At 43.2% G+C, this 26,136-nt stretch overlaps 2 protein-coding genes across 5 annotated transcripts in view; both read left to right on the forward strand.

Moving 5' to 3' along the window:
* The first annotated feature begins 2 nt into the window (after positions 1-2).
* On the forward strand, positions 3-15,462 carry gpatch11 (G patch domain containing 11). Its single transcript, XM_041187766.1, has 8 exons — positions 3-151; positions 1,897-2,123; positions 4,762-4,803; positions 6,104-6,224; positions 7,311-7,401; positions 11,842-11,952; positions 12,844-12,925; positions 14,523-15,462. Exons 1-8 carry the CDS (start codon positions 93-95, stop codon positions 14,576-14,578), a joined length of 789 nt encoding a protein of 262 aa, XP_041043700.1. The 5' UTR covers positions 3-92; the 3' UTR covers positions 14,579-15,462.
* A 7,170-nt stretch (positions 15,463-22,632) lies between these two features.
* eif2ak2 (eukaryotic translation initiation factor 2-alpha kinase 2) overlaps positions 22,633-26,136 on the forward strand; it is a 295,245-nt gene continuing 291,741 nt past the window's right edge. For 3 of the 4 annotated variants that reach the window (XR_005943052.1, XM_041188175.1, XM_041188178.1), the window contains exon 1: positions 22,639-22,775. The gene's annotated coding sequence lies outside the window, so the exon portion shown is untranslated. Of the gene's footprint in view, positions 22,776-26,136 lie in introns of all 4 variants that reach the window. The other variant, XM_041188176.1, reaches the window with a different exon arrangement.

Here is a 26,136-nt window from a genome sequence, read left to right on the forward strand (position 1 = left end):
CCCACGCGCACACTCTTGCGTCAGCCCGCCGGCCTTGCGCAGGCGCAGTTCCCGCCGTTGGCCGAGGCTGAGGGTCGGCTCGGGTCAGGAAGATGGCGGCCCGGCAGGAGCAGGACGATGACTACATGTCGGACGCCTTTGTCAATTTGCAGTAAGAGTTCGATCGTCCGCCAAGGGGCTCTACGGGCAGGAGCCGAGGCCGGGGATTGGGCCTGGTTAGAGGGGGTGTTGACGCTAAACATGTTGAATAGAAACAGGCCCATCCCGTGAGAGTCTTTAATCTCCACTTAGCAAACAGTCCTCTGGCCCCAGGTCCCTTCATTCCATCATCTTTTCAATCATCCCCTCTTCTCCTCCACCCTGTCTAAGCTTAAATCTTGACATAGTTTCCGCCTCGATCACTAAACCCTGGAATCAATTCCAAAACTCTCCGCGTGAAGAAGTTTTCCTTGGTTTTAAATCTTACATTTAAACTGCTATTTCTGTCTTCACAACTATTGCAAACTGTGCTTCTAACTGCACAACACCAGGTGAAGTTGCAGTCGGTTTAGATGAAGACATAGAAAAATTTATTCATATTACTTCACTTAACTTCTAAAATAACAGAACCAATACCATCATAAGGTTAAATAGTGCAATAATGTTTGTTCCTGTAGTAATTCGCGGAGAGAACTCGCACGGAAACGATGATTTGTACATTCCAAAGGATTTCACAGCAATTAATTACTTTTGACATATAGTCACTCTAGTTTTGTAGGCAACTGTTTATGCACAGCGAGCTCACATAAACAGCAACCAGATGGATAACCAGTTAAGCTGTTCTAGTGATGTTGAATTTTGTCCAGGGCTTTGGGAGTGCTCCATGTTCCTTATTCTTTGAATAATGTCACTTGACACAATATTATTTTTCTTGAATGTGGGTGATGCTGCCATTTATTGCCTGTTGTTAGTTGAAAATTAAGATGGATGACCTCTATTGGCGGCTCAGCAATTAAGTATCCATAGAGCCGAGGGAATTATATGAAACCTTCATAAATCACTGATTGGGCCTCAGGTGGAGATTTGTGTCCAATTCTGGGTACCACACTTCAGGAAGGTTATCAAGGCTTTGGAGGACAGGTAGAGGAGATTTACTAAGATGGATGAAAAACTTCAGTAATGTGGAGATGTTGAGGTTGTAGAGCAGAGATGGTTATGGGGAGATTCAGTCGAGGTGTTCAAAAGTATAAAGCATTTTGATGGAGTAAAGAAGGGGAAACTTTCCACTCACAGGATGGTCCATGACTGGACGTTGTATGTTTAAGATAACTGGCAAAAGAAGCAGAGGGGAGATGAGATATTATTTTAGGTAGTGAATTGTTGTAGTGTGGAATGCACAACCTGAAAGGCTGGTGGCGACAGGTTTGGTAGCAACTTTCAAAAGGATTAAGCACTTTAAGGGGAAAGAGCTGGGGAGTTGGACTAATTCAATAGCTTTTCCAAAGAACTGGCACAAACACAATGGACTGAATAGCTTCCTACTGTGCTGCATGATTCTATAGATCCAATTTCATCCCTACTCTGTGCTGAATTTGATTGCGGTCAGTATGATAGTAAAGGTTCCTCAGTTGTTCTCTGTGTCCCTGGGTTAACAAGGGGAAAATTGGCTGGGCCTCCTGCTCTCGATCACTGTCCAGCAACACCAGCTGGAATTGCATGTGTTGGGATGTTGGGGAATGGACACCATGGCCAAATAGCCACCGACGCAGGCACACAAAGAAGAGATTCTTAAGAGAACTGAGAGTCACTGACTGCCCTGAAACTGTCTCAACAAGGGAGGGTCATCGTCTTCAAGAAAGATAGAGATAAATCTGGCAGTGATAATTAAAGTTAATGGTGCCATTCATGTTCACTTAGGCAAGATGTCAAACCAGGACTGGCAATGGTCAGAAGAGTGAAAGAAGAAATGCTTAAGAAAGAGCGTGCACTGGAAATGATCCTGGAAAACAAGCAGAAGAGCAAAAAGGAAGAAGAGAAGGAGAGACGGGAGACCATGTTACAGAGCTCATTAGGAAGTGAAAACAAGGGATTTGCATTGCTTCAGAAGATGGGGTATAAAGAAGGTCGTGGTCTTGGCAAAAGTGGTACGTTTCCAGTCATCTTTGATTGTCTTTGAATTGTTTTCTGAAGGATGTATGTGCTGAGTGCAGCATTTAATCAAAGCATTTATGTACTTTATTGTGAATTGTAATGATAAAATTCTGACTATAAAAAAATCCCAACCAAAAAAACCCAATTTAAAATAATGCAGATTTCAAGCTCTGCCATTATTTCATGGGAATCACAACAGCTTGAATTTTTATATATATAATAAAACACTGCAAGGCACTTCACAAGAGCATAATTAGACAAAATTCAATACCGTGAAGTATTAGGAGATATGAAGACCGGTGACCAAAAGCTTGGTCAAACAGGTAGATTGTAAGAAAGATCTGAAAGGAGAAAAGAGAGCTTGAGAGTCGAAGAGATCTGGGAAGAATTTCCGGAGCTTAGGGCCTAGGCAGCTGGAGGCATGGCCACCATTGGTGGGGAAGTGAAAATTGGGGGTGCACAGAGGCCAGAACTGGAGGAGGCCAAAAATTTTGGGAGGATTGTAGGTCTGAAGGAGGAGACAGACAGATGAGCTCAAGTTTGCGAAAGAGATACCGCATAACTGAGGAGATACCAGCTCAGTGTTCCTGCCCATCTGTATGCTCTACAGATACTGTAATGAAGATAAGCATGTGAGAGACAGTGGAGTGAGGCAGGACCAGCTGGATTGAGGATCTGCAAAGCCTCAGATTAAATGTTAAAAATATTGAATGAAATAAACCTACAGATCAAATTCACTGGTGGCGAGTTCCTTCAACTGGTCATACAACATGGTCAAGTTTACTCATCTGGTGTTTTCAACACCAAGGAGGGACACCAGTGACAATATTCACTTGTAGAGGCTTTTTCTACACTGCCACTCAAGAGCTAAGAACATTTTGCATTTATGAAGTATCTTTACTGTTTTTACAAAAAGAACATCCAACAATGATCAATTCAATGCTTTCTTAGTTCAACAGCTCTGGTCCTCAGTCAACTTGAGTATGCAATTTAGAAACAAGATGCACACGTTTGAACCATTTGGCCCATCGTGCCTTTGCCGAATCTTTTAAAGATCTGTCCCATTAGTCTCATTTCCCTGCTTTCCCCAGAGCCTGCTCATTTTTCCCCGCCAAGTATTTATTTAAATCACTTCTGAAAGTTACTATTGAATATGCTTCCACCACCCTTTCAGGCAGCTCCTTCCAGATCATCATAACTCACCATGTTTAAAAGAAAATCTTCTCATCTTCCCACTTACGCTTTTGCCAATTACCTTAAGTCTGTGTTATTAACCACTGGAAACAGTTTCTTATTTACTGTATCAAAACCCTTCAGTATTGTGAACACCAGGTTAAGGGAAAAGCAAAAACGCTGCAGATGCTGGAAATCAGAGAGAGAAAATGCAGGAAACATTCAGCAGGAAGGACAGGAAAATGCCACACTCCAAACATGAACTCACTTTTTCTCTCTACTGAAGCTGCTCGACTTGCTGAAAGTTTGCAGCTTTTTCTGTCTTTATTTTCATTATTGAAGTTTCTATCTTTAAAACGTAGAATTGCATAGAATTATACAGCACAGAAACGGGCTGTTCATCCCAATAGTTGGGTGTTCATTCTCCAGGTTAGCTTTCACCAATCCAACTTCCTTTCACATTATAAGCATACCCCATTTCTTTCTTTCTCATAAACACGTCCCTGCTTTTGTCTCGACCATTCTAAATGATAGTGAATTCCACATTCCCACCAGCGGGGTAAAGACACATTCCCACCAGCAGGGTAAAGACATGTTCCCACCAGCGGGGTAAAGACATGTTCCCACCAGCGGGGTAAAGACATGTTCCCACCAGCGGGGTAAAGACACGTTCCCACCAGTGGGGTAAAGACACGTTCCCACCAGCGTGGTAAAGACACGTACCCACCAGCGGGGTAAAGACACGTTCCCACCAGCGGGGTAAAGACACGTTCCCACCAGCGGGGTAAAGACACGTTCCCACCAGCGGGGTAAAGACACGTTCCCACCAGCAGGGTAAAGACACGTTCCCACCAGCAGGGTAAAGAAGTTTCACTTGAATTTTTTGCAGGATTTATTAGTGACTATCTTCTATTTATGGTCCCTAGATTTGATCTAACTCACAAGTAGGGGAGATGGTGGCATAATGGTAATGTCCACTAGTAATCCAGAGGCCCAAGTTAATGCTCAGGGGCCACAAGATCAAATCCCACCATGATAGTTGGTGGAATTTAAATTCAATTAATAAAATCTGGAAATAAAAGCTAGCCTCAGTAATAGTGACCGTGAAACAATTGTCCATTGCTGTAAAAACCCATTGCTCCCTGGTCTGGCCTACATGTGGCTCCAGACCCACAGCAATGTGGTTGACTCTTAACTGCTTGCTGAAATGACCCAGCAAGCCACTTATTTCATGGAGAATTAAGGGTGGGTAACAAATGCTGGCCTTGCCAACGACGCCCACTCCCCGTGAAAGAATGCATTTTTAAAAATGTTACGTAATGCATGTGTATGATTGTAACTTAAGATGAAGTGACTCAGCTGCAGAGAGTTCATGTGGTAGTTTAACTTGAACTTTGGGAGTGAACTGACAAAATGATAATGATTAAAATCTCCTAAATGCAATCTTTGCTTTTGCAGGAAATGGTATTGTTGAACCTATTCCACTACAGATCAAGACAGGTAAGTTAATCCCAATTCACCATGATGCTTTGGAAGGGGGTCCATTCTATTATCTCACTAGATCTGGTCCTCAGTCAGTGTTAATGTGCATGTTAAAAGCAAAATACTCATGTTGGTAGCATTCAAATCCAGTACTTATCCCCAATCTACCATGCAAAAGATTGTGATACAGATGGGTTAAAGGGTATTGTTTACAATGTCAATGAGTTACAAAGCAAGAAGTGATTGTGGTTAGTAGTTGGCTGGGAAAGGCATTGAAAAGCAGGAAATGGGTTCCACAGAGATGATGGGTTTCATGAAAAGGACAATCTATCAAGGCCTAAGAGAGAAATGGGCTGTAGGAAGTTTGAGAAGGAAGTGATGAGGGAGAGATTGGGGCAGCTATATAGATTGTTTGAAGTGCCTCTTTCTTCTGGGTTGGGTTTGCCATAAATCTCTTTTGTCCAAAGAAGACTCCTTTTCCCAGATGCTTTAATGTGCTTTGGAGCCAGGGAATGGCCATCCCCTTCCTGGTTTGGTTTTTAGTTTCCTACTATAGCTAGATTTCAGTGATGTATTTGTAGTTGTAGCACACGCATGGAGAAAGAGCAGGCTGCTGTGTATATGGGCGGATGCAGGGGCGAATTAATGTGGGAGCAGCTCAGAGACATTGGACCGGTGGACAGCAGCAGCAGCAGTGATGGAGCCATATCCCTGGGAATCAAGTCTGAGCAGCTGTGGGGCCAGATACAGTGATGGGCCATGAGCGGAGTGAAGGCAAATGTCTATTCCCAGCAGGGAACTTGTGGTGCAGGTCTGGTAGAGACAGCAGATTGACACTGATGAGATGGTCCCTTTGATTGGCTTCTTCCTCTGGTTCCTGTTTCTGTAGAACCCTTGAACCACACTCTAGCATTGGGAGGAGATAGGGAACTTGGACTGATCATCGCGAAGTAAGAGCACAGGAGGCAGGCTGTGATTGTGGGGCAGCTGTGAAGGTCAGGAAAAAAGCAGTTCTGTGTTGTTGGGGCTGACTGTTAGGTGTTTACTGTATATTAATTGTGTTAAATTATACGCAAGTGGTGGGCGTTAACTGGAACTTGTGTCCCTATAAATAGATACAGACAACAACTGTGGTTGTTGGGTTAGGAGGTTTTTGCTTGGAACTGCAAATAAATACTTGTAAAGATGTACTGTAATGATACACATCAGTGCTGCATCATGTTTTATAAAAGGCAGCAACATTGCTGATAATCTCTTTGCGATGTATGTGATTGACTGACATGCAAGTCGTCGACTGAGTGATGTTTTACCATTGCAGGACGTGGTGGAATTGGCCATGAGACAGCTGAGAAACGGAAAGCTGAGGAAACGACAGAACATCGCGAACGAATGTCACAAGTGAAAAAACGAGCAGAGGAGTTTGCCCTTAATGAATATAGGTACAGTAGAGGGCTATCTGAAACATATATATTTAATGAAAGCATGATTTTGTTGGAACTTGAAAAAGAAAATGTGCAGAATGTGAACCATGATCATCTTTTAAAAGCGTAAGAATAATGTAAAGTCAATAAGATTTTTATCAATTTCTTCCAATATAAATTCCTTTGTACATATTAATAATAGCAACAGCCCATGTAAACTTGTCACATTGTAATTATAGCCATTTCAACAATGGGGTCACTGCAGCACCACCACTGACAGGATTGTCTTTATAGGGCATAAGTTCAAAATTTGCAAATGATTCAAAACTTGGAAGTATTGTGAACTGTGAAGAGGATAGTAATAGACTTCTGGAGGACAGACAGGCTGGTGGGTTGAGCAAAGACGTGGCAGATTAAATTTAGTGCAGAGAATTGTGAGGTGATTAATTTTGGTAGGAAGGAGGAGCATTGGCAATATAAAATAAAGGGTACAATTCTAAACAGGATGCAGGAACAGAGGGACCTTGGGAGTATTTGTGCATTAATCATTGAAAGTGGCAGGGCAGTTGGAGAAAGTGGTTAAAAAGGAATATAGAATTCTGGGCTTTAGAAATAGAGGTTTGGAATACAAAAGCAAGGGGATGATGATGAGCCTTTATAAATCTCTGGTTTGGCCTCAAATGGAGTATTGTGTTCAATTCTGGGCACTGCACTTTTGGAAGGATGTGTACTCTTTTGAGAGGCTGCTGTTGCGCTTATTGATTTTTATCACTCCACCACTAACAGCCATACTTTCAGTTGTCTAGGCCCTAAATTCTAGAATTCTGCCCTTAAAACTCTCCGCTTCTCTCCCTCTCTCTCCCCCTTTAAATCATTTCTCAAAACCTCTTTCACCAAACCTTTTGTCAGCCATCCTAATATCACTTTATAAGGCTTGGTGCAAATTTTGTTTGCTAATGCTCCTGTGAAGCTTGAGACATTTTCAAGAATGTTAAAGGCATTATTTAAATGTAGTCATTCAACATTGTATTGTTCAGTCTGGGCTGTGTTTATAAAAATCAGCTGGTGGTTTCAATTTGTCTATTTTTCCTTCTGATCTTGCAGGCTACATGTCAGACAAAAAAAGGATCAACTTCAGATGGAAGGAGATCTAAGGAAGAGCCAGCTTGCCTGTCAACAACTAGATACACAGAAGGTATCCCAACTAACTTTTAACATGATTGGAATCAGAGGAGGCCATTCAGCCCTTCAGGCTGAGATCTCACAGATCTGTATCTCAATCCCACCTACCCTTCTTAACTCCATATCCTTTCATAGCCTAAACCAACAAAAAACTTATTGATAAAAGCAAAAAACTGCGGATGCTGGAAATCCAAAACAAAAATAAAAATACGTGGAAAAACTCAGCAGATATGACAGTATTATTGATCTCTGCCATGAAAACTCCAATTCACTTTCAGTATCTATAATCTTTTGGGGTAAGAATGTCCCAGATTTCCAGCTCCCTTTACTTGGAAAAAATGCTCGCTGATTTCCCTCCTGAAAGGCCTAGCTCTAATTTTAAGATGGTGTCCCTTCATCTTTGATATCCCACCAGAAGAAATAGTTTCTCTGTATCTACCCTGTTGAAACCTTATAAACACAAACACTTAAATCTGATCTTCCCTTAGACTTACCTATTCAAGGGATTACAAGCCATTTTGGAATTTTCTGGATTATAGAATGATGTTAGAATGCTTAACCGCAGATGTGTGAACCATGGATATCATAGAATCACAGAATATCGCAGTGCAGAAGAGGTCCTTCGGCCCATTGAGTCTGCACTGACACGTGAGAAACACCTGACCTACCTACCAACCTAATCCCATTTACCAGCACTTGGCCCATAGCCTTGAATGTTATGACGTGCCAAGTGCTCATCCAGATACTTTTTAAAGGATGTGAGGCAACCCGCCTCCACCACCCTGCCAGGCAGTACATGATATGTTGCATATTGTGGCATATAAGTCGACCTTTGTAGCCTCCAAGAATCCTTTCAAAACGGGGATCAACTTGTATGCCGAGTATAAAATGTGAGCAGCTGGTGTTGGTGTGGGTGGTTGCCATTTTGAAATGTGAGAAAAATAACACCAGAACTTCAAATTAAATCAATGTGGCACATTTTATTGAATGAATGAATTGTACAAGGATTCCTTTAACCACAATCAAAATGTTTTAAAAACTATCAAATTCATTGTCTTCAGCAACTGATGCAAAGAGTTCATCAAATTCATTATAAGTCACTTTGGCTATGGCATCATTATAAGGATCGCCCTGGATCAGATGTGACGCTTTTGGTTTCAGAGTCATCCCTCCACAACAAATCATCTTCCTCTCCATCCATTGAATGTGATGTTCCGCATTTTTTTGAACAATCCGATGATGGTTTGTGTATTAATAACATCCTGTGATTTAATGATGAAACCACAGAAAACGTCAAATGGGCAGCACACATATTTCCACTCTTTGTGAAGGCTTTTTTCTCTATCAACCATCCACCAATTCCATTCGGTGTCAACATGGTCCTTGAATGGCTTGTTGAGGCACACATCCAAAGGTTGAACTACCAACGTTTGACTTCCGGTATAACCACAATTTGGGTGTTATTTTTTTGCAGGTGCCTCTTCCTTCCATCGGTTAACTGGAGATCTGAACACGTTCCACACTAATAAACTGTGTTTTTTATGTAGGCTACCACCACGCCCATTTCACACATTATCAATGCACAACTTCAACCATTGTCATGGGCATACACAAAACTCCTGCAGGCAACTAGATTTTTGGCATGGTTTTACATTTGACAATTGCATTTGAAAATTACCATTGGCTTTAATTTTGTTGCTTTGGCCATGCCATTAGCAATATTTGGTATTAGCAATGCTGTGAATTCTTTCTTCTCGTGTCTGTGGTTTTCATTAGAATTGTGTTAAAACCTTCTTTTTCTCAACAGTTTGGTTGCTGAGCATTTTGTCCATGTTGCCGATGTGGCATAATGGCTACTCATTCTTGATGATAAATGCTGGAAACTGGTCATTTTGGTATCGAGATCTTTTGCTAGTATCTGGGGGATCTTGGTCTTCTGCCGCAACACCAGTCGTTTTTACTCCATAAAGTGGCTACAACAACTAGCTATTTGAAACTTTTGATGGACTCAGGATTTGAATTGGTCCACTTATACGCTTTGCATTTCTGGTAATGATGTAATCCATTCGACACATGTCTCTCATGATCAGGCCAGTAGCTGGTACCTGTTCCCATGGTACATTTGGTCTTGGGCATTTTCTGCAGGGCGGATCCCTCCTTCTTCCATTCTCCCACCAGCTTTTCACTAACACCAAATTCCCTCACTGCAGCACTAGTTAGCAAATGTTACGACTTTGGAGCTTCGCACTTCATTCTTTTTTGCTTTGCATTTCTGTTTGTCATTTCTTTGCATTTCTGCTCTATGTGGGCATGTCTTAAACTCCCGCACACCTTGGCAACACGACCAGTATCTTTGTTTTGTTCATGGAATGTGGGCATCACTGGCTAGGCCAGCATTTATTGCCCTTGTTGAAAGGGCAGCTAAGAGTCCAGCCACATTGCTGGAGCCACATGTAGGCCAGACCAGGTAAGGATGGTAGACTTTCTTCCCATTAGTCCACAGTAGTGGACCAGATGGCTTTTTTTGACAATCGGCAATAGTTTCATGGTCATCATCGAATGTCTAATTGAATCCAGTTTATTGAATTCAAATTTCATCATCTGTTGTAGTGGGATTTGAACCTAGGTCCCCAGAGCATTACCGTGGGTTTTCTGGAATATTAGTCTAATGACAATGCCACTATGCCACCATTTCCCCATGCTTGATTCCAAGCACCGACTTGTAAGGTGAGTAAAACATGCTTTTCTAAGGTGTCGACTTATACACTGAGTATAGGCCCAAATATGATTTTTGGAGTGAGAAAGTGGAGTTGTCTTGTATGCCAGATTGACTTATGTGCCGCAATCTACAGTAAATATTTAACTGAAGCATAAAATAATGATAAAATATAAAGCAGCAAAAAAAATTGTTTTGCTTATCCAAATGCTGTTTCTTCCATGTTTCTACTCCCAAAAAAGTATTGTACTAAGATGATGCCTTGAGTTGCTTGGGCATGGTCAAGAAATTTTCAGACAATTAGTGAGTATGAAAAATAAACTTCTGGACTGGAGAGGCTATCGTGATATCCTTTTTAAGGTGTGGCGCTGAGAACTCAATACACTTTTCCTGATGGGGCCAAGACTGTACAAGTGAAGCACAAACTTCCTTCCTTTAGGCCAATGGACAACATACCCTTAGCTTTTTTGATTGCTTTTGGTACCTGATCACTTGCTTTTAATAATTTGAGTGCTTAGACTCCTAAATTTCTCTGCTCTTCTACAGTTCCTAGTTTCTCAGCATTTAGAAAGTACTCCAATTTATCTTCCTTAGATCCAAAATGAATGACCTAGCTCAACTCTAACACTTAACACTAGCTCAAATGAAACTCCCATCTGCCATAGATTTGCCCACTGACATAATCAAAGACATTTAAAATGACCACTGTTTGACAATTCAAGCCAATAAAAATCTAAGGGGAGAATTTTTCCTATGGCGGGTGGGTTGGGTGGGAGCGGGCGGGGGCGGGCGCAGAGCCGATAGCCTCCCACGATCGGCTATGCCCCGCTGTTTTGCACGGGTGGGCCAATTAAGGCTCACCCAGCGTAACGTGCAGCCGGTAGCGCTCAGTGCTATCTGTGCGGGTGGAGGGAGGAGGGAGAGTCGGGGCCTGCGCTTTTTCACGCATGCTCGCGAAAGAACGTCTCAATCTCCCTGAGGCATGGATCTGCCTTGGGGGGATTGAATAGATTAGAAAACATTTAAATAAATGAAGTAAAAATTTATTTAAACATGTTCCCTCATGTGACATGTTTGTGATGTTTGGAAATTTTTAAAATTTATTTTATAAAAGCTTCAAGAAACCTCATCCTGTCCATGGATGAGGTTTCCTGATAAATGCAAAGGCCGCTTGGGCTCTTCGCCTGCCCGCCAACCTTAAAGGTTTTATGTGTCATTTTACACATCGGCGTGTTGTGCCCACCCCGGAACGCTGACCGGAAGGATCAGCCCTAAGATTTGGTTTTGTTGTCTTTTAAGTGGAACCCCCATCACTTTCAAGGCTGTGTCAGGAAATCATCTAATAACATTTTATTCTGGTGCTCTATCTTACTTTAAACTCTGCAACACTGCTCCATATTAAATTTTCTTTCATACTATCCTTCCTTGTCATGATGACCTGTCTTACGGGTAAGATGTCAAACCAAGTTCCTTTGCCTCGTTTGCCCTCTCTGGTGGATGTAAAAGATCCCACTGCACTATTTCAAAGATGAGTGGGGGAATTCTTCCTGGTGTCTTGCCAATATTTATCCCTGAACTGGTGTCGCTAAAAAGATGATGATCTGATCATCATCATAGTCCCAGAAACTCTGTAACCAAACTATACAATGATGTCACGATATAGATATGTGAATATACAGGAACTTTAATTTTTTCAATTAAATGTAATTAAATGTCCTCAATTACTGTTGTGCACAGGGTATAGGTGTCCCACAGGAAACATGGTTTTGGTTGTCCGCTTCCATTGATGATAATGCAAAGGAGGAGGAAGAAGAATCAAGTGAATGGGATTATAAGACGTTTCACACAGTAGGACAGTTTATATTTTATCATTTTTCATTATAAGCTATATTTATAGATTGTGTGCAATAATTAACAGACAGTGCTAAGAAATTACCTTGTGAAATAACCTTTTCCAGTTAGTTGGTTGAACATCAACTGCTGAAATGTCCTGCATGCTCAGCTTTGGAATGTAGACAAATGGATTTCTGCCTCATAGGGCCATAAAAGCCCTAATAATTAGGACCTGGCCATGGAGCGACAAGTTTGTCTTGTGAGTGGATGAATCAAAGGTTTCCCAGATTGAACCCTGGACCAATAGTATTGCAGATGTATTCAGTCCTAGCGAGGTACAGAATGTGGCTTCTGCCTCCTTGGTTGTCCCAGCAGCGCAAAGTATGCGGACATTAGGGGAAGGAGCTGATGGGGTTAGGTTAGGTACAGCTTGGCTGCAGCATTTTCTGCATTACAGCAGTAACAAGGCTCCTAATTACAACATTGCACTTTAAAAGCATTTCACTGGCTGTGAAGTACTGTGGAACGTCCTGAGATTGTGAAGGTGCTATTTAAATGTAAATTCCTTTTAATCAGTTGATTATTTGTGTTGGTTATTGCCATTATCTCACCCTGTGCAATTCACACTGCCTGAGGCCATCATGCCCTTCACCTCACTATGGTGCATAGGAGTGCAGTAAATTAACAGGTCTGGTGTAGGAGAAGGCAGTGTATTATCACATTTGGAGCGCAGGAATATAGTGAGTCACATCTGGGCCAGGCAAAGGCAGTGGGTTACCACATCTGGAGCACAGGAAATACAGTGGGTTATCACATCTGGATTGCAGGAATATGGTGTATTTTTGGGGTTGCAATTTTCTTTCAATTAACAAGCTTGTCTTATATAAAGTGTTTTCTTGTTTTCAGACTGAGGAAAAACTGCTGATTTTGACCAGTTACCTCAGAAGGAAATACTTCTACTGTGTTTGGTGTGCAATTTCTTACCAAGGTAGAAACATACTGTGTTTGTCTTCAGAAAGTTTGTAGATGAGTGCATGATTCCTTTTATTCCCATTCTGCAGGAAAATGTTTTGGCCCATGTGGTTACCTTTAATATTGAGTTGATTTCCTGTAAGTGATGCTTTAGGAACATTAAAAGAAAAGGTTCTCAGTCACAAACACATCACTCAGCCTATTAAAAGCCCATCACTAGGCCCTCCTTTTTCAGTATCCAACCGCGTTTTAACCATCCCTCATGTTTGTATTTGGCAAGTACTCCAAAGCAGCTTTCTTGCTTTGAGATGAGCTCTACCTTATGCATGTCTGGCAGCATCTGCGGAGAGGAACACAGTTAACATTTCGAGTGCGTATGACTCTTCAACAGAACTAAGTAAAAATAGAAAAGAGATGAAATATAAGCTGGTTGTGTGTGTGTGGGTGTGTGTGTGGGTGTGGGTGTGGGGGGGTGGGGGGTGGGTAGAGCTGGATAGAGGACCAGTGATAGGTGCAAATAACCAAAAGATGTCATAGCCAAAAGGACAAAGAGGTGTTGAAGGTGGTGATATTATCTAAGGAATGTGCTAATTAAGGGTAGAAAACAGGACAAGCAAGACACAGAAAGCCCTCATGGGGGTGGGGTGGGGTGAAGGGAAGGGATCGAAATAGGCTAAAAGCTAGAGATAAAACAATGGATGGAAATACATTTAAAAATAATGGAAATAAGTGGGAAAAGACAAATCTATATAAGTTATCGGGAAAAAAAGAGGGGATCGGAAAGGGGGTGGAGATGGAGGAGAGAGTTCATGATCTAAAATTGTTGAACTCAATATTCAGTCCGGAAGGCTGTAAAGTGCCTCGTCTGAAGATGAGGTGCTGTTCCTCCAGTTTGCATTGAGCTTCACTGGAACAATGCAGCAGGCATGAGAGCAGGGTGGAGTGTTGAAATGGCAAGTGACAGGGAGGTCTGGGTGATGCTTGCGGACAGACCGAAGGTGTTCTGCAAAGCGGTCACCCAGTGTGCGTTTGGTCTCTCCAATGTAGAGGAAACCGCATTGGGAGCAACAAATGCAGCAGACTAAATTGAGGGAAGTGCAAGTGAAATGCTGCTTCACTTGAAAGGAGTGTTTGAGCCCTTGAACGGTGAGGAGAGAGGAAGTAAAGGGGCAGGTGTTGCACCTTCTGAGGTTGCATGGGAAGGTGCCGTGGGAGGGGATTGAGGTGTAGGGGGTGATGGAGGAGTGGACCAGGGTGTCCCGGAGGGAACGATCCCTGCAGAATGCCGCCGGGGGTTGAAGGGAAGATGTGTTTGGTGGACATCTTCCCTGGCTAATATTTACCCCTAAACCAACATTGCTAAAAATAGATTATCTGGTCTTCACATTGCTGTTTGTGAGAATTTGCTGTCTGCAACTTGACTGCTGTGTTTCCTACATTATAACAGTGACTACATTTCAAAGGTATGTCATTGGCTGTAAAGTGCATTGGAATGTCCTGGGGTTGTGAAAGGCACTATATAAATGCAAGTCTTTTTTTTTAAATGTTTCTTTTTTTTCTAATAAAAAATTTTCAATCTCGATCTTGAAAATGCCACTTCTGACTTGTTGCAGATGAGGAGGACTTATCTGATAACTGCCCTGGGGAATGTGCTGCCGACCACTGCTGACTGACCCAAGTGCAGTGCAGAACAGTAATGGCACTGCTCGTGCTCTCTGGAGCTGGTCTGCTGAAACTGGAATGGAGTGTTGTTCTGAGTTCAAACAAATTTGCAAAGCCCAGTTGCCAGTTCAAACCCGAATGTCCACGGTGACAGATTGTGCTACGACTTGTATTTGAAAGATATATGATACTATTTCCATAGTGATACTGGGCGTCTCTCAACCTTGCGAGCTTCCTGACTGACGGGCAACTGTACATGTAAAACATTCATGCTTCTGTTACTTCATTTTTAAAGAGTCTCTGTGTATTTATTCATCTCTATTAAGTGTGCCTTTATTTGCCTGAGAATTTGATGGGATCACTTGCCATGTGCTCTTGAAACAATACATTTGGTGGTGGACCAGAGCCTGTTCAGTTTCAATCCCAGCAAGGTGCAGAGATGTTTACAAGGTCTGAAATGAAGACTGATGCAAGTGTAAAATTATGTGTATATGTATAGGAAAAGTGGAAAGGTTTAAAAAGGTAAGATTTTTATTTTTACTCTTGCAAATCTCCTGCAGGATTGTTTATCAGCAGTATGAAGTTTGGAACATAGTTAATAATGTTTATCTAACCTAGTCAGTGCCCGAAGTCAGTCAGAGCACAGTGACAGCTGTTTGTAAATTTCAGGCTCCTGATCAATGATCTTTCCTTTTATATTCATTGTTAAAGGGCAAAAACTGGTGTGTGATGGACACGTGCTGGAGACGAGATTAATATATTGGGTGTTGTTCAGTTGTGCTGTTTTTGACCTGACTGCAGATTTGTTTCTAGAATCTACTGTATTCCCTACTGCTCTTTTGCTGTTTCTGTCTACATGTATACTACAAATAAACACCTGTTCTTGCTTCATGTATTTTGCAGCCTAACTGTGATGTTGAACAGTAACGACTGTATTACACAGTCAACTCTGGCCTTCCTAAATTACATAAGTGACTACACTCTGAAAGTACCTCTTATCTGTAAAGCACAATAGGATGTCCTTAGGTTGTGAAAGGCATTATAGAAATTCAGGTTGTTTCTTAATTTATATATCACCGTTCATATCATTCACCTACTCTTATTATTGCCACATTTGACGCCTGCTAACTGAAATAAAGAAAGAAATTGTATTTATGTAGTGCCTTTAACAACCTCAGGATGTCTCAAGAGTTTTACAGGCAATGAAGTATTTTTTAAGTGTAGTGACTCTTGTAATGTAGAAGCTGAATCCACAGAGTGGTAATTTAAGAATGTTATTCATGAGGTTACTCCAGATGGAAGAAGACCCTTCAGCCATTTGATCTGATCCTCACAGAATATTGAACCCGATCATCTGCCAATTACAGTGGCAAACTGTTTGCTCGGTGTAAACTACATTACCCTTATATGTTGCTTTGCTTCCTGTTGCATCATGTATCAATTTTGTTTTCTTTACATGATTTAATTGACTATTGGACCACCCTTAAATGACTGACTATAGATGGTGAAGCTACCTCTTGACATGGGCTTGCAGCATCTTCAGCTTTTAATTCTGTCCTTCAAATCCTCTACTCTGACTTTGCACAAAATACAAAATACTATACTGTCCAAAATACCTCTTCACACATCCAAATGATCAATGTCCTTATTTAGTTTAAGATAAAGGGAATTACTCCGCCCACCCCTGCGCCCCAACCCCCTGCCACCACCATCATCCTCCTCTTCCAGCAATGGCTTATGTTACTGCCCCCTTGGGTTTTGAAAAGGGTTTTTTAAAGAGGTTGTCACGACTCTCTGGGGATAGTGCGCTGTCGTAACAAGCCCCACTGCTCCCTGAGCCGTAACAAATGTGAGAAGTTTAATCAGACCACCAAATTGCCCCAATTCTGCCTAACTATTCAGGTTAAAAGAATACAAGCACAAGGTTTGTAAACTTAACAAGTAAATAACTGTTTATTAAACAAATTATCTGTAACCAGTGGCAAAAGAAAGAAATATGCTCTGCTAACTTTTAACTCTATAACTTAAACTCTACCCCTTCTTAAACTCCTAAATACAAACACACACACATAAGACACACAAAACATGAGATAAAACAGTTCAATAGCACCAATCGGAGTTCAGGATTAGATGGGTTAACTTTGATTGTTTTCTTCCAAATTTCTTGCAGGCTGATGCGAGGTGATTTCCCAGCACTTGCAGTCTGTGGTTCTCTGGTTGAAACTTGCATTTAATGTCTCTACTGGTGACTTTTTTTCCCTTTTCCTCCTGACAAGGGTCTCTCAAAGAAAGTAGGATACAACGATGTGAGGAATAGCCAGCTAGCTACTATGGCAGGATTACTGGAGTCTGACAAAACACAAGAGAGGGAGGTTTCAGGTCTTTTCTCTTTTCAGGTTAGGAGCTGATCCACTGCACTAACCTCCCCCTTGGAGAGCAATGTGAAATAGGAAGACGATTCACAGTCTGACAAACGCCAACATAAAAACTCTTTCCATGGGCGTAACCATCCATACATCACTCCACCGGCCGTTAGTCTGATATTGGAGTCCCGCTGCTCATCAGCTCCTTGAGCCTGCTCTGCCATTCTGTTAGATCATGGATATCTGTACCTCAATCCCAGTTACCCACCTTAGCTCTATAACCCATGATACCCTCACTCAACAAAATCTATCCATCTCTTTTAAAAGCTCCAATTATCTCAGCCTCAACAGCTTTTTGGAAAGAGGATTCCAGATTTCTACTCATCTTTTTATGAAAACATTCTTCCTGATTTCCTTCCTAAAGGGCCTACCTCTAATCTTAAGATTATATTCCCTTGTCTGTGATTTCCCCCATCAAAGGAATTTCAACCAAGTTCTTGGTCACCCCTCCTAATCTATCTTTCCATGAGTCAATGTCTATTCCACTAAGTGTTTATTTTTGCACTCCAGTCTGAAGTGATTCGGGACCTTTTCTACATTCAACGGCTATGTAAATACGAGTTGTTTTTTCATTGGGAATAGTTTAGCCTTTTGTCAGGGCCCAGTTATCTAAAAGTTGGGATTTTGCCTGTAATGGATAAATCATTTCATTGTAATAAAGTGTGCTGCCTCAGAAAGTAACATTACTTCTGCTGGGAGATCTGCTAATTGTAGTCATAGAGAGCACTCATGCCAAGAGTGCCTTGAGGCTTTAGGGAGGGAGCAAATTCCTGAGGTTTAGACAGCTGAAGGTATGACTTCCAATGGTGGGGTGAAGGTTGTACAGTAAAACAGATTCAGATAAGGATTTAAACACTAGGATGAACATTTGAAATTGCAGGTCAGCAAGCACAGGGGTGATGGGAAGTGGGACTTGGTGTGTGATGGACAACAGGCAGCACAGTTTTGGGTGAGCTGAGATTTATAGGTGATAGAAGGAAAGCTGGCCCAGAGAGCAGTATATTTTTGAGCCCAAGGGGTGACTAAGGCATGGGATTAGGATTTCATCAGCAGATGAGCTGAGGCAGGGACGGAGATGGTTGATGCTACAGAAGCGAAAGCAGGTGATCTTGGTGATGAAGGGGTTCTACAGTCAAAAGCATAGCTCAAAGTCAAGATCATCAGCTGTTCAGTTCAACTTGAAGCGATGGCTGAGAAAAGATTGGACTTGATGGGGAAGCTCCTACTCAATCTCCACATACATTCAGGAGGAGGGGAATGTACATCTGAAATAAAGTGAAGCTTCTTTTAGAGGGACAGCCCATCATTACCTCCCCACCATATGCATAGGAATGGGAGTAATCTGTTTAGTCCCTCAAGCCTGTTACGCCATTAAATGAGATCATGGATGATCTATGATCTTACTCTATAGGCCAGATCTTCCGGTTTCAGGAGCAGGTGTGCACTGAGCCAAAGTTATAGAGTCATAGAGGTCTACAGCACAGAAAAAGGCCCTTTGGCCCATCAAGCCTGTGCCGGTCAAACAAGTACCTAGCTACTCTAATCCCATTTTCCAGCACTAGGCCCATAGACTTGTATGCCATCAGTGCACATCCACCTACTTCTTAAATGATATGAGGGTTTCTGCTTCTACCACTTTTTCAGGCAGTGAATTCCAGATTCCCACCATCCACTGGGTGAAAAAATTTTTCCTAACATCCCCTCTAAACCTCCTGCCCCTTACCTTAAATCTATGCCCCCTGGTTATTGATCCTTCCACCAAGGAGAAAAGTTCCTTCCTGTCTACCCTATCTATGCCCCTCATAATTTTATACACCTCAATCATGTCCCCCCTCAATCTCCTCTGCTTCATGGAAAATAACCCCAGTCTATTCAATCTCTCATCATAACTAAAACTCTCCAGCCCAGGTAACATCCTGGTAAATCTCCTCTGCACTCTCTCTAGTGCAATCACATCCTTCCTATAATGCGGATTCCAGAACTGCATGCAATACTCTAGGTGTGGCCTAACCAGCATTTTATACAACTCCAGCATAACCTCTCTGCTCTTATATTCTATGCCTTGGCTAATAAAGGCAAGTATCCCATACACCTTTTTAACCGCTTTATCTACCTGTCCTGCTACCTTAAGGGACTGGTGGACATGCACATCCTTGGTACTTCCCACGGTCCTACCATTCATCGTGTATTCTCGTGTTTGTCCTGCCCAGTGCATCACATCACTCTTAGCCGGATTAAATTCCATTTGCCACTGATCAGCCCATTTGACCAGCCTGTTTATATCCTCCTGTAATCTAAGGCTATCCTCCTCACTATTTACCATCCCACCAATTTTCGTGTCATCCGCAAACTTACTGATCAGCCCTCCTACATTCAAGCCTAAGTCATTTATATATACCACAAACAGCAAGAGACCCAATACTGATCCCTGTTGAACCCCACAGGCATCCAGTAACAAAAACACCCCTCCACCATCACCGTCTGCTTCCTACCACTCAGCCAATTCTGGATCCAATTTGCCAAATTGCCTTGGATCCCATGGGTTCTTACGTTCATGATCAGTCTCCCATGCAGGACCTTATCAAAAGCCTTGCTGAAGTCCAAGTAGACTACGTCACATGCATTGCCCTCATCTACACACCTGGTCACCTCTTCGAAAAATTCAATCAAATTGGTCAGACATGACCTCCCTTTAACAAAACCATGCGGATTGTCCTTGATTAACCTCTGCCTCTCCAAGTGTAGATTAATTCTGTCCCTCAGATTTGCTTCCAATAGTTTCCCCACCACTGAAGTTAGACTGACTGGCCTGTAGTTCCCTGGTTTATCCCTTCCTCCCTTCTTGAATAATGGTACCACATTGGCTGTCCTCCTGTCCTCTGGCACCTCTCCTGTGGCCAGAGAGGTCTTGAAAATTATTGCCAGCACCCCTGCTATCCCCTGCCTTGCCTTACTCAACAGCCTGGGATACATTTCATCTGGGCCTTGAGATGTATCCACTTTTAAGCCTGCCAGACCACTTAGAACGTCCTCCCTTTCTGTGCTAATTTCTTTAATTATGTCACAGTCCTTCTGCCTGATTTCCACATCCACATTGTCCCTCTCACTTGTGAACACCGACACAAACTATTCGTTTAGAACTCTACTTACGTCTTCTGGCTCCACACACAAATTATCACTATGGTCCTTAATGAACCCTACTCTTTCCCTAGTTATCCTCTTATTCTTAATGTACTTGTAAAATAACTGGATTTTCCTTTATTTCACTTGCCAATGTTTTTTCTTCCCCTCTTTTTGTTCTAATTTCCTTTTTAAGTTCCCCCTACACATTCTATACTCTAGGGCTTCCACAGTTTTGAGCCCTCAGTAGTTGCCATAAGCCTCCCTTTTTCCCTTTATCCAATCCTGTATATCCTTCGACATCCAGGGTTCTCTGGAGTTGTTGGTCCTACCCTTTGTCTTTACTGGAATATGTTGGCCCTGTACTCTCCCTATTTCCTTCTTGAATGAGTCCCGCTGCTCTGACACAGATTTACCTAAAAGTAGCTGCTCCCAGTCCACTCTGGCTAAATCATATCTGAGCTTATTAAAATTGGCCTTTCCCCAATTTAGAACTCTGATTTCTGGCCCATCCTTGTCCTTTTTCATAACAACCTTGAATCTAACGGATTTATGATCACTATCTGCAAAATGCTCCCCCACTGATACCTCTACCACTTGCCCAGCTTCATTCCCTAAAATTAAGTCCAGGACCACCCCCTTGCTTGTAGGACCTTCTACATACTGGCTTGAAAAGCTTTCCACTGCCCCCTGGCTTGTAGGACCTTCTACGTACTGGCTTAAAAAGCTCTCCTGGATGCATTTTAAGAATTCAGCTCCCTCTAAGCTGATCACACTATGATTAACCCAGTTAATATTGGGGAAGTTGAAATCCCCCACTATTACTATCCTATTATTTTTACACTTCTCTAAAATTTGCCAACACATCTGCTCTTCTATTTCTTTCTGACTGTTTGGGAGCCTATAGTACACTCCCAGCAATGTGATTTTTCCTTTTTTGTTTTTCAGTTCTACCCATATGGCTTCATTTGAGTTGTTGGCGCCAAAACCTTGGGGAAGTCCTGGTGTGCACACAGGCACTGTAATTGCCTGGGAAGTTTAAACTTCCAAGGGGCTGATTTGCACTGCTGGGGACCCTCTGCGAATGCCCCTTACATGGATCTGCTTTGAAATGGCTGATAAGTCCAAAGCATGATCTGCAGACTCTGCAATGCGTGGGGCAAGTGGTAGCTAGAGGGTTGGGTAGATCGGCTATTTGGAGTTTTGTGCGCTCCCTCTGATGCCTCGACTTCACCTCTGCAGGTTCCCAAAAAAGTCACTCGATGTATTTGATGCCCTCCTGAACAAGGTTTGGTTGGTCACAAGCCAGAGTCTCCCATGAGTCGGGGGATGTTTGTCCTCTTGTGGAGGAGGGAAACTTGAGGGTGATGGTATGCCCACGCATCCTGCCCTTGCTGATCTAGCTGCTAAAGGTTGAGAGCTGTGAGGAAATTATTGTTAATTACTGCTGGGGTTGATGTGACATTTGGCATAGAGGTTGTTTTGGGAGCTCCAAATGCCCTCTATTATGAAGGTGAGGAAGGCCAGTCTATAAATGAGCTACAGGTGCCGGACACAATATACTTTAAGATGTTCTGGCCATAATTTGTCATTACCTCGGGATCTGCAAATGACCACATCAGCAGAGTGCAATGTCTCTGACTGTTTTGTAAACCAGCAATTCAAGGAGCTATGCCAGCTGTTGCTTATTGATCTGCACCCAACATCTGGATCAAGGATGACTGCTGCCGTGTTGCTAGTTCCTTCCAATCAACTTCAGGAGACAAACTGCCACATCTAAATTAACTGTAACAGGGCCAACATTTTCAGCATCACTCCTATGGAAAGGAGGTATCAGCTGAACAGAAAACAAAACTTTCACTGGGTGGCTGGGTTCCATCGATTGGAAAGAGTCGCATCTGGAACCCGAGGGGGCACCAGACTTCTAAATATCAACTACATGGGCTTTCGTCAAGACAAAGGATTTTAGCCATGAACCACAATATTCCACCGTTTGAAGAGTTAGAAACCCAGAGGAGGATTGTTCTGAGGACACCAATGCTGGTGATCCCACTGAAAAAGCCACTAACAGACCTAGCAATGGTATTACTGATCATTGGTACCCCTTCAAATAAGTCGGGATTCAGCACAATGAAAAGCGCTTTTCCCCCTACTAAAACCCATATTGAATTAAACCCCCCCCTCCACATTCACTCCTACAACACCCCTCCTTACATTAACACCCTTACACTAACGCCCCCTTCAGATTGACACCCTGTCCTTTTATTAACACCTCCCTTGCACCAAAACCTCCCCTGCATCAACACACTTCTTTACATTAACCCCCATGTCCTTGCAGTAACTCTGCATCCAGACATTAACCCCTGTAAGCAGTGTGTTCCACACAGCGCTCCAGCTCTCACAGCAACGCAATCACAGGCCGTCATCAGGCTCTCGGGAACTCGAACCTCTCCTTCGGCAAACTGGAGGAAAGCGAAAGTGAAAGCTCCGGAACACAGGAAACGAAACCTTGGTTTACCGAGGAGCGACGAAGCAGACTGTGTTCAGTTGCGACCCACCCGCCTCCAGTGAGGGAGACAGACATTACGGCTGCGCGCATTGACTGTGAGTTGGTACATTTTCAGAGCTCTCCATTGAAAGAACTACTCCTGCTCCTAACTGGTATGTTGGTAATCTTACAGTTACAGAATGACCATTTACAGTGGCCTGTATTTGTGAGCAATGCATCTTGTACGATTGCGGGGGAGGGGGGGGGGAGGGGGCTTGGATTCAGACCTAACGTCACAAAACTGCTGCACTAATGGTCTTCTATCAGAAAGCTATTTCATAGTGAATGTGATCATGTGTCAGCCCTGGCACAGTGAGTAGCTCTCTCATATAAGATAAAAGCAAAAAACTGCGGATGCTGGAAATCCAAAACAAAAACAAAGATACCTGGAAAAACTCAGCAGGTCTGACAGCATCTGCAGAGAGGAGCACAGTTCACGTTTCGAGTCCGAATGACCCTTCAACAGAATTAAGTAAAAATAGAAAAAAGGTGAAATATAAGCTGGTTTAAGGGGGAGGGGGGGTTGGTGGTGGGACAAGTAGAGCTGGATAGAGGGCCAGTGATAGGTGGAAATTGCCAAAAAATGTCATAGACAAAACGACAAAGAGGTGTTGATGGTGGTGATATTATCTAAGGAATGTGCTAATAGGTGACATTGAGGGTAGAAAGCAGGACGAGCAAGGTACATATAGCCCTAATGGGGGTGGGGTGGGAGGAAGGGATCAAAATGGGCTAAAAGGTAGAGATAAAACAATGGATGGAAATACATTTAAAAATAATGGAAATAGGTGGGAAAAGAAAAATCTATATAAATTATTGGAAAAAAGGGGGGATCAGAAAGGGGGTGGGGATGGAGGTGAGAGTTCAGGATCTAAAATTCTTGAACTCAATATTCAGGACTTCCCTGAAACCAGCTTATATTCAGCTCTTTTCTATTTTTCCTTAGTTCTATTGAAGAGTCATTCGGACTCGAAATGTTAACTGTGCTCCTTCCTGCAGATGCTGCCAGACCTGCTGAGTTTTTCCAGGTATTTTTGTTTTTGTTTTAGTAGCGCTCTCAATACTCGAATCAATGCTGGTGGACTCAAGTCTCCCTGCAGAGACTGGAGCACAGTATTAAGGCTGACACTATGCTGTCAGGGGTGCTTTCTTTCAGATGGGACATTAAATCAAGGCCCCATCTGCTTTCTCAGGTGACTGTAGATTGAAGAACTGGGAGACTTGCATTTATGTAGTGCCTTTCATGACCTGATGACGTCCCATAGGGCTTTGCAGCTTTTGAAGTGCTGATGTATAAGAACGGGAGTAGACCACAGCTCCAGCGTTTTCGGGCATTCTGTGAGATCGTAGCTCATCAGCGACCTAACTCCAAATATTGGGTGACCAGATTTTCAAAAGTGAAAGGTGGGCCATTCTGAGGTACTGCTCCCTCACAACACAAACAGACTCCTCTAGGCAGCTCTTTGAATGCAGCATCTTCTCTATTTTTATCGTACAACTGGAAAGAAGTGAAGTGCCATATGTTGGTGTATTTCCTTCTTTTCAAAGTGAATTCCCTGTGAATTCCTGGGGAAACACACTCTGTGAATGTAAACAAATCAGACAAGTGTCTCCTGTCTTCCTGCCACTCATTTTCTTCCCGCCTCACCCAGAATGTCCTCCCATGCGCTACCCTGAAATATGATGTTGTGCTGTGGGGCAAAGTTTTAGACTGTTCAGACCGCGGGGCAAAGTGTTACAGACTGCACAGTCTGCGGGGCAAAGAGACACAAACTGCACCGACTGAGGGGCAAAGAGACACAAACTGCACCGACTGAGGGGCAAAGAGACACAAACTGCACCGACTGAGGGGCAAAGAGACACAAACTGCACCGACTGAGGGGCAAAGAGACACAAAATGCACCGACTGTGGGGCAAAGAGACACAAACTGCACCGACTGAGGGACAAAGAGACACTAACTGCATTGCCTGTGGGACAAAGAGACACAAACTGCATTGACTGTGGGGTAAAGAGATACAAAATGCACCGACTGTGGAGCAAACAGAAACAAACTGCTTTGCCTGTGGGACAAAGAGACACAAACTGCATTGACTGTGGGGCAAAGAGACACAAACTGCACTGACTGTGCGGCAAAGAGACACAAACTGCACTAACTGTGGGAAAAAGAGACAGAAACTGCATCGACTGTGGAGCAAAGAGAAACGGACTGCACCGACTGTGCAGCAAAGAGACACAAACAGCACCGAATGTGGGACAAAGAGACACAAACTGCAGTGACTGTGGGACAAAGAAACACAAACTGCACCGAATGTGGGGCTGACAGGCACAAACTGCACCGACTGTGGGGCAAAGAAATACAAACTGCACTGACTGTAGGGCAAAGAAACACAAACTGCACCGACTGTGGGGCAAAGAGACACAAGCTGCACAGACTGTGGGGCAAAGAAACACAAACTGCACTGACTGTGGGGCAAAGTGACACAAGCTGCACAGACTGTGGGGCAAAGAGACACAAACTGCTCTGACTGTGGGGCAAAGAACACAAACTGCACTCACTGTGGGGCAAAGAGTCCAAAGCTGCACAGACTGTGGGGCAAAGAGACACAAACTGCACCGAGTGTGGGGCAAAGAGTCACAAACTGCCCCGACTAGGGCAAAGTGCTACAAATTGCACCGACTGTGGGACAAAGAGACACAAACTGCACCGACTGTGGGGCAAAGAGACACAGACTGCTCCGACTGTGGGGCAAAGAGACACAAACTGCAATGACTGTGGGGCAAAGAGACACAAACTGCACTGACTGTGGGACAAAGAGACACAGCTGTACCGACTCTGTGACAAAGAGACACAAATTGCACCGACTGTGGGGCTGAGAAACACAAACTGCACCGACTGTGGGGCAAAGAGACACAAACTGCAACGACTGTGAGGCTGAGAGACACAAACTGCACAGACAGTGGGGCTGAGAGACACAAACTACATTGACTGTGGGGCAAAGAGACACAAACTGCACCGACTGTGGGACAAAGAGACACAAACTGCACCGACTGTGGGGCAAAGAGACACAAACTGCACCAACTGTGGGACAAAAAGACACAAACTACACCGACTGTGGGGCAAAGAGACACAAACTGCAACGACTGTGGGGCTGAGAGACAGAAACTGCACCGACTGTGGGGCTGAGAGACACAAACTACATTGACTGTGGGGCAAAGAGACACAAACTGCACCGACTGTGGGACAAAGAGACACAAACTGCACCGACTGTGGGGCAAAGAGACACAAACTGCACCAACTGTGGGACAAAGAGACACAAACTACACCAACTGTGGGGCAAAGAGACACAAACTGCACCGGCTGAGAGGCAAAGAGACACAAACTGCACTAACTGTGGGACAAAGAGACAGAAACTGCACCGACTGTGGGACAAAGGGACAGAAACTGCACCGACTGTGGAGCAAAGAGAAACAAA

The sequence above is a fragment of the Carcharodon carcharias genome, chromosome 5 (assembly GCF_017639515.1).
Source record: "Carcharodon carcharias isolate sCarCar2 chromosome 5, sCarCar2.pri, whole genome shotgun sequence".
Classification (NCBI taxonomy): domain Eukaryota; kingdom Metazoa; phylum Chordata; class Chondrichthyes; order Lamniformes; family Lamnidae; genus Carcharodon; species Carcharodon carcharias.

What these genes read in the sequence shown, in the direction of transcription:
- gpatch11 (XM_041187766.1), top strand. Translation starts at nt 93, where the DNA reads ATGGCGGCCCGGCAGGAGCAGGACGATGACTACATGTCGGACGCCTTT. An exon ending in GACGCCTTTGTCAATTTGCA is followed by an intron (nt 152 to 1,896) that starts GTAAGAGTTCGA and finishes ATGTTCACTTAG; the next exon opens with GCAAGATGTCAAACCAGGAC. An exon ending in ATTATAAGACGTTTCACACA is followed by an intron (nt 11,953 to 12,843) that starts GTAGGACAGTTT and finishes TCTTGTTTTCAG; the next exon opens with ACTGAGGAAAAACTGCTGAT.